General features: G+C 39.5%; 1 protein-coding gene across 16 annotated transcripts in view; it reads left to right on the forward strand.

Moving 5' to 3' along the window:
- Positions 1-12,473, forward strand: part of CYP20A1 (cytochrome P450 family 20 subfamily A member 1) — a 46,753-nt gene that overhangs the window by 10,735 nt on the left and 23,545 nt on the right. For 15 of the 16 annotated variants that reach the window (XM_081582006.1, XM_081582004.1, XM_081581999.1 and 12 more), the window contains one exon: positions 11,744-11,911. In XM_081582006.1, the coding sequence (XP_081438132.1) occupies positions 11,744-11,911 (168 nt within the window). Of the gene's footprint in view, positions 1-11,743; positions 11,916-12,473 lie in introns of all 16 variants that reach the window. The other variant, XM_081581991.1, reaches the window with a different exon arrangement.

A 12,473-nucleotide genomic window follows, 5' to 3' on the forward strand; every position in this document is an offset into this window, starting at 1 on the left:
AGCTTCTTGGGAAATAGCAATATGGTATAGAGCAGAGACACTAAGTTTGGAGAAAACTTTCAATCTTATTTCTGCCATTTAGTATCTGCATAATTGACCTTTGTGAGTTTTTATTGCCTGTGCTGTGCAGCATATGGGATCTTAATTCCTTGACCAGGGATTGAACCCATGCCCCCTGCCTTAGAAGTGCAGAGTCTTAACCACTGGACCACCAAGAAAGTCCTATTGCCTTATCTTAAATTGAGTATTAATAGTATCCACATTACAAATTTGCTGTGAGAATTATATGAGATCATGATGTAAAATTCCTAACATCAAGTCTTAAAACACAGTCAGTACTCAAAAAAATACCTTTCCTTCCTCTGCTTGAGGTTTTCCTGCCATTTGTTTCCTGTTCTCCCCACTCTTACATTTTTCCTGCTCCTCTGAAACTGTATCTCCTTGTTAATGGTTCCAATTTATCTAATGTGTTACATCTTTCATGCAGGGTTTTTATAGTTGATGGACCTATATCTGTCCCATTTGGAAGGTTACACGGGAGTCCTTTCTGTTCTATATAGAGTAAACCCACATACAATCACAAGTACACAAATACATCCCACTGTCTCTCACATTCATAGAGTAAATAATTTAAAAAATCATGGAAAATTTAAATAAAAATAGAATACTATAACAAACATCCATATTCTGATCACTAAACTTTTTAACAGTTATCAAATTTGATGCAGTCTTATTTTATCTTCCCCTACTTAACTCCCCTGTTTTCTTTCTGGATTGTACTTAAGCAGATTCCAGACATCATACAATGAGGACACGCTTTTTCAAGGACTTAACAGGATTTAGCATGTAGTAGCTACTTGGTCAGTTTTCGTTGCTCTTAACTATGTTCATTCCTTCTAAAAATGTTCAGACTGCACATTCTAAGCACTTTTGTGACTTTTTGAGTTGTAGAATAGTTGATAATTCTTAAGAGGATACCATCTGATTCATCCTACAGTATCTACTTTTTAAAAATCATATTTGATAAATGCTTAATGTCATTTTTTTCCTTATTCTCCAATTCTGTTTGGAACTCACATTTTACATTTAAGATTTGAGACTGGCTTGAGTCTGGCTCAAATCTCAAGCTCACTGGCTTCCAGTGAGTTTACTGGAAGCATTAATTAATATGTTGGCTCCTCTCTGCACGGTTTTGCTTCCAAAAAGAAACTGAACAAGGCTTTTACTCAATAGCTGCTGATTAGTCTTTCTCCTTTCCAGTTCCCTTTTCTCACTGATAGCCACTATTCACAGGGCTATCAGGAGATTTGTATATCAAATGTCTACCTTCTCATCGTTGTCAGTACTATTCTGTATTATTATGTTCTCTGGACCTCTCAGGCTGGCTGCTTGGGTTGTCATAGCTGGTCCTGTCACACCCGATTGTCCTCCTAAAAGCAGTTATGTTACCTCTGTCTAAGCATTCATGAATCAGAATCTTTCTTTCTATTCTGTTTAAATAACTTACATTTGTCCATAAGAATCTTTGTATTTAATTGTATATCTCCAGGGAATTTTACCCATTTTCTCTTTGCTTTGCTTCCAGTAATTATGCTTTTCAGTACTTTTTATTGTTAAAAGCTTTAATTAGACTTTTTTCTCTGCTTCAAACTAAGTAATTCAAACTTCTTTAATCTTTTATCATAGGCTCTATTTCCCAAATGTTCAGTCTTTTTTGTTTATCTGTATTGTGTTTTTTTTTCTCTCCTGTCTGATCAAAGGCAAATCAAAGTGGAAAACTATTTCCCAATTTTGACATTTCTTACCGTCATATTTTCAAGCTTTGGTTCATAGACTGTGTCCATACATGAGAAATGTGTTTCAGGCTTATATTGTCAACCCCTTAGCACAAGCCAGTTACTTAGCTTATTCATTAGTCAGAAATAGTGATTAATATTTAATCAGCAAGAACATGATTGAAGAGGACGTAGTCTGAGCATCCTCCTCCCTACTAATGGTTTTCTGTAGAACAGGGGTGTTTACCAGAGTTATCACTCCAAAATAAGTTAATTTCATACTGGCACAACAAACCGTTTCCTAATTTTTTTGGATCTAGATCTGAGTTCTGTGTTCTGACTCTTCTCTAACCTTCTCAAACCTCATCCTATAAGTTTTGGCTCCTTCCTGTCCTGACTGTCTCTGCTCCAAGGCTGTGTGTGAACCTGCACACTAATTTTATGAGTGTAATTTCTGTCTTCAGTGCTTCAACCCCATATGCTCCTATGACTTTTGAGTGATTTAACAAATATTTCTGGATCTTAGAATTCATGACAATTTCCCAGAATCCTCTTAGTCGACAGTTCAATAGTCATATATTAATAGCCAAAATCATTGAACTCATTGATTTAACACTATCAGATGAACCTCAACAGATTGTTAGCATTCCCACCTAATGTACATAACCAAGATTCATAAACTAAATGAGATGCACATAAGCTTCTAGGAGATGCACTAGCTTTGTGTCTAGAGTAAAAACCTACACGAATCATATCTAATATTTGCATTGTATTGTAGAGTACTGTGCAAAACAAATGGATGAGCAGATCATTATACAGTTATGTGATACAAATGATAGTATTGATGATAAAATTTTTATGGCCATGGCTTAAAAGAGAGGAAAAAAAAGACTTTACCAGCATAGATTGAAAGCATTTAATCTGTTCGTTACATAATCAGCAGTGATCTGGTACTGTAGGGAGATATTCACAATTAAATTCTCTGATAAGTCGCATGTTGTCCTAATAGGATTTTAGGATAGCGTTTGGATCCCAAATTTGGTGTGTGGGAGTACCATTTTCAGGTTTTTTCTTTTTTTAGTGTGTAATATTTCACATAAGAAAGGTCACCAGAAAACTGTTGAGTACTCATCACTTAGAACTGAAGAAAGATATATCCTGGACTTTATTTAAAAACCAGCTAGGCACAAAGCTCTTTATTAAGAAAAAGATATAAGCCCCAATAGAAACATGACTGAAAAAGTGAATGTGCAGTACTTTATGGAAAACATGTCGAGGGCCGTTAAATTTGAAACTTATCCAGTTCAGTTCAGTTCAGTCGCTCAGTCGTGTCCGACTCTTTGCGATCCCATGAATTGCAGCACGCTAGGCCTCCCTGTCCATCACCAACTCCCGGAGTCTACCCAAACCCATGTCCATCGAGTCGGTGATGCCATCCAACCATCTCATCCTCTGTCGTCCCCTTCTCTTCCTGCCCCCAATCCTACCCAGCATTAGGGTCTTTTCCAATGAGTCAACTCTTCGCATGAGGTGGCCAAAGTATTGGAGTTTCAGCTTCAACATCAGTCCTTCCAATGAACACCCAGGATTGATCTCTTTTAGGATGGATTGATTAGATCTCCTTGCAGTCCAAGGGACTCTCAAGAGGCTTCTCCAATACCACAGTTCAAAAGCATCAATTCTGCGGTGCTCAGCTTTCTTCACCGTCCAACTCTCACATCCATACATGACCAGTGGAAAAACCATAGCCTTAACTAGACGGACTTTTGCTGGCAAACTTATCCAGAGCCTACCAATAATTAGCATGAAATAAACCAATTAAAGCAATGTTGGGATTTTTTGACCTGTTAGACTGACAGAGATTTTATCAAATGACAACACTTAGTAATGTCCAAGGTATGGGAAATGGGCATTTTGCTGATAAGAGTATAAGTTGATATATGCTTTCTCCAGTACAGTGTGGTAAAAGCTTAAAAAACTACTTAACTCAGAAATTTCAGGTCAAAAGAAGCCAAATGGCAAAGATGACTATCGAAGCATTGTTTATTGAGGCAGAAATTTAAAAATACTTAAAAGTCCAGTAGTAGAGGATTATTTGAATCATAAATCTTTGCAATGGATGAGAATGAAAACGTTAAGAAAGATGGCAAAGACATTTATTTATTGACACGTGGAGATGGCTTTAAGGTGATATAGTAATTTGCTAGGGCTAGCGTAACAAAGTACCACAGACTTGGTGGCTTAAACGACAGAAATGTATTGTCTCTCAGTTCTGGAGGCTGTTGGTCCAGGATTCCGGTGTCAACAGAGTTGGCTCCTTCTGAGAGCCTTGAGGAAAAGTCGGTTTCATGCCTCGTTTCTAGTTGCTGGCAGTTTGCTGACCATTTTGCAGATTTATCACCTCAGTCTCTGCCTTCTTATTTATAATGAAGTCTCCCTGTGTGTGTTTATGTTTGTGTGTGTGTGTGTGTGTTTCAGTGTCCAAATTTCCCCTTTTTATAAGGACATAGTCATATTGTGTTAAGGCCTTAATGTGCACATCTTAAATTATCTGCAAAGAACCTGTTCCCATATCAGGTCACATTCACAGGCACTGGGGGGTTAGAACTTCAGGATCTTTTTTTGAGGGGGGCACAGTTCAACCCATAACAGATGATAAGTGAAAAAACCAATATACGGAAAAATTTGTAGAGAATTATTACATTGTTCAAAGTATACCTCTATACACACATATATGTGCACATATACATAGATACACTATAGAAAACATGAAAAGCTGTATAAAAAATATTATCGGTAATTATCACTACTGGGTTGAATTTAAGGTGATTTAAGTTAATTTCTGTATTTTCATTTATGTTATTTTTTATTAGTTATTCTTTTCTACATATTAATTTTAGTTTACACTAACCTGTGTTACTATCCAAAAAAACAGTGAACCACTTGACTATCAGTGATAGTCTTAATATTCATTAAATTTTCATTAGAAACAAAGTTTAATGATGTTGTTTTTGTTGTTCAGTGTCTAAGTCATGTCTGACTCCTTACGACCCTATGGACTACAGCACTCCAGACTTCCCTGTCCTTCATATCTCCTGGAGTTTGCTCAGATTCATGTCCATTGAGTCCATGATGCTATCTAACCATCTCATCCTCTGCCTCCCTCTTCTCCTCATGCCCTCAGTCTTTCCCAGCCCCAGGGTCTTTTGCAATGAGTTGGCTCTTGGCATCAGGTGGCCAAAGTATAGGAACTTCAGCTTCAGCATCAGTCCTTACAATGAATGTTCAGGGTTGATTTCCTTTAGGATTGGCTGGTTTGATCTCCTTGCTAAGGGACTCTCAAGTGTCTTCTTCAGCACCACATTTTGAAAGCATCAAAACTTCATGGTGAATAGAAAGGGAAAAAGTGGCAGAAGCAGTGACAGATTTTCTTTCCTTGTGCTCCAAAATCACTACAGTGATTGCAGCCATGAAATTAAAAGACACACCTTGGAAGGAGAGTTATGATAAACGTAGATAGCATATTTAAAAGCAGAGACGTTACTTTGCCAACAAAGGTCCATATAGTCAAAGCTACGGTTTTTCCAGTGGTCATGTATGAATGTGAGAGGTGGACCATAAAGAAGGTTGAGCACCAAAGAACTGATGCTTTCAAACTGTGGTGCTGGAGAAGACTCACGGTTGATTAACTGTAAATACTCATTAGAAGGACTGTGCTGAAGTTGAAGCTCCAATACTTTGGCCACCTGATGTGAAGAGCAACTGATTGGAAAAGACCCTGCTGCTGGGAAAGATCGAAGGCACGAGGAGAAGAGGGCGACAGAGGATGAGATGTTTGGGTGGCCTCACCAACTCAGTGGACATGAGTTAGAGCAAACTTGGGGAGATGGTAAAGGACAGGGAAGCCTGGCGTGCTGCATTCCATGAGGTTGCAAGGAGTTGGATGTGACTTAGCAACTGAACAAGTTCAACAAGCTTGTTTTGATGAACATGCTAATTTTAGTGTGGTCTGACTTTTAACCTGTTGTCATGAATATATTCATTTAAGGTTTGTTCTCAGACTTGTCATATTTCTCTTTCAAACTTTGATCTATAATCTGTTTAGTGTTTATTACTGTGCAAAGAATGAGGAAGGGATTAACATTTTTTTCCCCATATGACTATCCAGTTGATCCAGCATAACTTATTGAAAAGATCATCCTTTTTCCATTGTACTGTAATATTCCCTTTATCAAAAACCGGATAACTGTATAGGTCACTTGATGTATGTACAGTTTTGTTGGCTAGAGAAAAATCTGCAACCTAAAAACTGTGAGTTATGTTTCATTTGGAGACCTTACTGAGAACAGTAGCATGGGGAATAGCCTCTCAGATGGCTCTGAGGAACTGTTGTTTAAAAATTTTGTTTATTAATTTTATTTATTTCTCACTGTGCTGGGTCTTCATTGATGCACTGTCCTTTCCTTAGTTGTGGAGAACTGGGGCTACTCTCGAATTGCAGAGTGCAGGCTTCTCTATGTGGTGGCTTCTCTTGTGAAGCATGGGCTCTAGGGCATGTGGGCTCAGTAGTTGCAGTTCCCAGGCTCTAGAGCACAGGCTCAATAGTTGTGGTGTACGGGCTTAGCGACTTCACAGCACATGGGATCTTCCTGGATCAGGGATCGAACCCCTATCTCCTGCTTTGCCAGACAGATTCTTTACCACTGAGCTACCAGGGAAGCCCTAAGGAATTGTTCTGTAGAAGTAAGGAAGAAGCCAGGATATACTCCTGTGTATCCTGAGAAAACTGTATAGTCAAACATCAAAAGACTACTACTGATCACAAAAACAAGACTTCACAAATTAGTGACTTTAGTGCTTTTCTTCATATGAGAAATTTATTTAAGAGTCTGAGCTCATTAAAATTATTCCTTAGATATACATCTACTTACCTAGGACCATCTAGTCAAGGCTGTGGTTTTTCCAGTAGTCATGTATGGATGTGAGAGTTGGGCTGTAAAGAAAGCTGAGCACAGAAGAATTGATGCTTTTGAACTGTGGTGTTGGAGAAGACTCTTGAGAGTCCCTTGGACTGCAAGGAAATCCAACCAGTCCATCCTAAAGGAAATCAGTCCTGAATATTCATTGGAAGGACTGATGTTGAAGATGAAACTCCAATCCTTTGGCCACCTGATGCGAAGAACTGACTCATTTGAAAAGACCCTGATGCTGGGAAAGATTGAAGGCAGGAGGAGAAGGGGACAACAGAGAATGAGATGGTTGGATGGCATCACCGACTCAATGGACATGAGTTTGGGTAAACTCCGGGAGTTGGTGATGGTCAGGGAGGCCTGGCATACTGCAGTCCATGGGTTCGCAAAGCATCAGACACTATTGAGCGACTGAACTGAACTGAACTGAACCTAGGACCAGTATCCTGTTTTTCTTCATTCTGAATCCCCTCAGGGTATGCCATGTTGGGAGGAGGGGCTGCGGTGACTGATGGCTTGATGGTGGCAACATGCCTTGTTTATTGTAATGGTAGGCAACATTCCTTGTCCACAATGTTATGGAATTTTCCAATCCATGAATATGGAAGAATACCCTCCCACTTTTTGGTTTTTAGGTTCAGTTCAGTCGCTCAGTCGTGTCTGACTCTTTGCGACCCCATGAATTGCAGCATGCCAGTCCTCTCTGTCCATCACCAACTTCCGGAGTCTACCCAAACCCATATCCATCGAGTTGGTGATGCCATCCAACCATCTCATCCTCTGTCGTCCCCTTCTCCTCCCGCTCCCAGTCCTACCCAGCATTAGGGTCTTTTCCAATGAGTCAACCCTTCGCATGAGGTGGCCAAAGTATTGGAGTTTCAGCTTCAATATCAGACCTTCCAATGAACAGCCAGGATTGATCTCTTTTAGGATGGATTGATTGGATCTCCTTGCAGTCCAAGGGACTCTCAAGAGTCTTCTCCAACACCACAGTTCAAAAGCATCAATTCTTCGGCGCTCAGCTTTCTTCACCATCCAACTCTCACATCCATACATGACCACTGGCAAAACCATAGCCTTGACTAGACGGACTTTTGTTGGCAAAGTAATGTCTCTGCTTTTCAATATGCTATCTAGGTTGGCCATGACCTTCCTTCCAAGGAGTAAGCATCTTTTAATTTCATGGCTGCAGTCACCATCAGCAGTGATTCTGGAGCCCAAAAAAATAAAGTCTGACACTGTTTCCACTGTTTCCCCATCTATTTCCCATGAAGTGATGGGACCAGATGCCATGATCTTAGTTTTCTGAACGTTGAACTTTAAGCCAACTTTTTCACTCTGCTCTTTCACCTTCATCAAGAAGCTCTTTAGTTCTTCACTTTCTGCCATAAGGGTGGTGTCATCCGCATATCTGAGGTTATTGATATTTCTTCCAGCAATCTTGATTCCAGCTTGTGTTTCTTCCAGCCCACCGTTTCTCATGATGTACTCTGCATATAAGTTAAATCAGCAGGGTGACAATATACAGCCTTGATGTACTCCTTTTTCTATTTGGAACCTGTCTGTTGTTCCATGTCCAGTTCTACCTGTTGCTTCCTGACCTGCATGCAGGTTTCTCAAGAGACAGGTCAGATGATCTGGTATTCCCATCTCTTTCAGAATTTTCCACAGTTTATTGTGATCCACACAGTCAAAGGCTTTGGCATTGTCAATAAAGCAGAAATAGATGTTTTTCTGGAACTCTCTTGCTTTTTCGATGATCCAGCGGATATTGGCAATTTGATCTCTGGTTCCTCTGCCTTTTCTAAAACCAGCTTGAACAACTGGAAGTTCACGGTTCACGTATTGCTGAAGCCTGGCTTGGAGAATTTTGAGCATTACTTTACTAGCATGTGCTGCTGCTGCTGCTAAGTCGCTTCAGTCGTGTCCAACTCTGTGTGACCCCATAGACGGCAGCCCACCAGGCTCCGCCGTCCCTGGGATTCTCCAGGCAAGAATACTGGAGTGGGTTGCCATTTCCTTCTCCAGTGCATGAAAGGGTAAAGTGGAAGTGAAGTCGCTTAGTCGTGTCCGACTCTTAGTGACCGCATGGACTGTAGCCTACTAGGCTCTTCCGTCCATGGGATTTTCCAGGTAAGAGTACTGGAGTGGGGTGCCATTTCCTTCTCCATACTAGCATGTGAGATGAGTGCAATTGTGCGGTAGTTTGAGCATTCTTTGGCATTGCCTTTCTTTGGGATTGGAACGAAAACTGACCTTTTCCAGTCCTGTGGCCACTGCTGAGTTTTCCAAATTTGCTGGCATATCGAGTGCAGCACTTTCACAGCATCACCTTTGAGGATTTGAAATAGCTCAACTGGAATCCCATCACCTCCACTAGCTTTGTTCACAGTGATGCTTTCTAAGGCCCACTTGACTTCACATTCCAGGATGTCTGGCTCTAGGTGAGTGATCACACCATCGTGATTATCTGGGTCGTGAAGATCTTTTTTGTACAGTTCTTCTGTGTATTCTTGCCACCTTTTCTTAATATCTTCTGCTTCTGTTAGGTCCATTCCATTTCTGTCCTTTATCGAGCGTATCTTTGCATGAAATGTTCCTTTGGTATCTCTAATTTTCTTGAAGAGATCTCTAGCCTTTCCTAATCTGTTGTTTTCCTCTATTTCTTTGCACTGATCGCTGAGGAAGGCTTTCTTATCTCTCCTTGCTATTCTTTGGAACTCTGCATTCAGATGGGAATATCTTTCCTTTTCTCCTTTGCTTTTCACTTCTCTTCTCTTGCCAGCTATCTGTAAGGCCTCCTCAGGCAGCCATTTTGCTTTTTTGCATTTTTTTTCTTTGGGGATTTTCTTGATCCCTGCTCCTGTACAATGTCACGAACCTCTGTCCATAGTTCATCAGGCACTCTGTCTATCAGGTCTAGTCCCTTAAATCTATTTGTCACTTCTACTAGTTTCGGTCTTTAGTTTTTCTCAATAATTTTTTTACTTTTATGAGATCTTAAATATCTTTTACTAAATTTACTCTTAGATAATTAGTAGTTTTTAAAAGATACTATAGTAAATGATAAGGTTTTCAAATTTCATTTTTATTTCTTTTATATATGATTGATTTCTGCATATTGATCTTATTTATAGTCATTAACCTTGCCACATTCCCTCATTAACTCTAAAGGTTTATCACGATATCTGAGCTCTTATTCTCATAGTTGCCTCTTCTCCCAGTCTCTTCCTTCCCTGTCTTCTTGATCTGTTTATTGCTCATCCCATTCGTTGTTTCATGCACCAGCTGTTGCAGCCAATACCTGCACTTTTAAATGTTTTCAGCAGAAGTCACCTAGGAACCTGTCTTAGCTGTAGAAATGCTGAGTTGGGCGAGACAGGGACAGTCCTTAATGGGAGTTGTCAGGTTAAGACTCACGGCCACAACTTTTTGACCAAAATGACTGTATTGCTTTCTAGCAATTTGCATCAGGAGTATGTGCTGCTGTTCTCTTAGCTTCTGCTCCTCTGGGATATGGGAATCAGAACCAGGTTGTTTAAAATGCCACAGTACTTCCCTACCTCAGAGCAGCTGCTGCTTTCTTTATCAGGCCTTCCCCTGATTGTTTTTTTTACTGTATTCCAGAGTTTTTCAGAAGTTGATTCTGACAGCTTAGCTAGCTCATTACTTAATTTTGAGGAGGCATAGAGCCTTGGGATTCCCTAGTTGTCCATTTTCAGTGACCATTTTGGTCACCAGTGATGAGGGTGCTTTTTACTAGAGCTCTGTTTTCTGCAATGCTGTTTGTTGACTTTTGGCTACCATTGAGATGGGGAGAGAAAGGAAATCAAATAATGTTAGGTTAAAAACGTCAAAGACCTCACTGTCTTACCAAGGTCCAGTTGTTCCTGTTGAATAGACACTTCACACTGGGGACTGAGTTTTGGTTAATTGCCAAAGTGCCAAAATGGTTAATGTTAGTTGTTTAGTGGTTTTGCTCGTATTTTCATTGTTTTAGAGGCGGAGTGAGATCACCAAAGTCTCACTCCATCATTTTGGAAGTCAGTCCCTCATCTGGAACTTTTTGAAACAGAATTGTAATGGGAAATACAAAGATACAATACGTTTTCAAAATCTATGATAGTGGCATATGTGTGGATCAGTGAAGCCCTTTACCCTATGACAAAACTTGCATGGAGTTGATATGGCAGCGTAGCTTAAATTTGAGTTCCTAACATGAAAGGATTTGAAATAGCTCAACTGGAATTCCATCACCTCCACATATATTTTATGTGAAAGGGTCTACATATATTTTACTTTACAAACCCAGTTACTGTGTTTTGTGATGTAAGTATGATTATCCCTATCACAGCAGCCATGAAAAGTGGAGAGACCATGTCATCCCTGTTTAACTTTTGAGACAGCTGCACCTTGGAAAAGTCAAGCAAATTGCTCAAAGTTAACATTGCTTCTAAGTGACAGAGCCAGAAGTAAACCCATGCTTTGACTCCAAAGCTTTTGATCTTTTTATTACATGTGCTTTGTTCCACAAGGGATTTGATAAATATTCAGTGGATAAAGGAATAACAAAGAGACCCTGAGAGGTTTCCGTCACTGAAGCTTATCTAAGACTTTCGCACATTTGTATATTTATTGTTTACTAGAACACAGCTACTCTGTGGTGAATCTTTACTATTTTTAATTTGATACTAAGACTCTAATATTGAAAGTTCCTTTAGGTTCAAGGTTTTCCCAGCCTTTAAATGACTTGTATTTTCTGTTCTTATTGTTGTGGTTGTTTTGTTTTACGTATCAGTCCTTTGACAGAATCTGAACCTAAACTACTAGGGATGTAATTATTGGTAGAGCCAGTGTTAGTCTGACAGATCAAGTAAACACTTGAATGCTTGCCTTGGTTACAGAATTGAACTCTATGAGATGAATCTACTTGATTGAGTTCTCTAAGATTTAGTAGGAGGGAATAGAAAATCATTGTGGTTTTCTGTTCTGTTTCAGCTTTCGGAAGAATTATTGGATAAATGGCTCTCGTATCCAGAGTCCCAGCATGTCCCCCTCTGCCAGCATATGCTTGGCTTTGCTATGAAGTCTGTTACACAGATGGTAATGGGCAGTACATTTGAAGACGAACAGGAAGTCATTCGCTTCCAGAAGAATCATGGCACAGTAAGTCTAGGGCCAAATTTAAGTTTACTCTTTCATCAAATTGGATACTTGAGGAATGTAGACTTCACCTCTTAAGAAGTTTTAAGATTCTGTGGTACAGAATGTCCTTGTTTGTGGCTAAAAACAACAATGTAAGAAAGATAATTGTTGCCTTTGTAAAAAATTTAAGGATTACCTTTTTAAGCAGCTATCTTTTGAAATTTAAAAAATGACTAAAAATATTTTCTTGAATACTTAGCAAGTATGTCAGGAGTTCCCTGGTGGCCCAGTGGTTAGGATTCTTGGCTTTCACTGCTGTGGCCTGGATTCATCCCTGACTGAGGAACTGAGATCCTGCAAGTTGTGCAGCATGGTAGAAACAAAAACAAAAACCAAGTATGTTATAAAATAATGCTAATTTCTAGGATAAAGAGAAACACTGTACTTAGTAGAACGAGACTATATCCTTTATTGAAAGAAATTAAAGTTGATGAAGCATTAAAGTACTAATGAAATGAATATGATTTGAAAAAAGGATAGTTCAATTGAAGATTGAGTTACTGTTTGACTTTTCTGAAGTCTC

Source organism: Giraffa tippelskirchi, chromosome 3 (genome assembly GCF_054371585.1).
Source record: "Giraffa tippelskirchi isolate mGirTip1 chromosome 3, T2T-mGirTip1v1.2.pri, whole genome shotgun sequence".
Classification (NCBI taxonomy): Eukaryota; Metazoa; Chordata; class Mammalia; order Artiodactyla; family Giraffidae; genus Giraffa; species Giraffa tippelskirchi.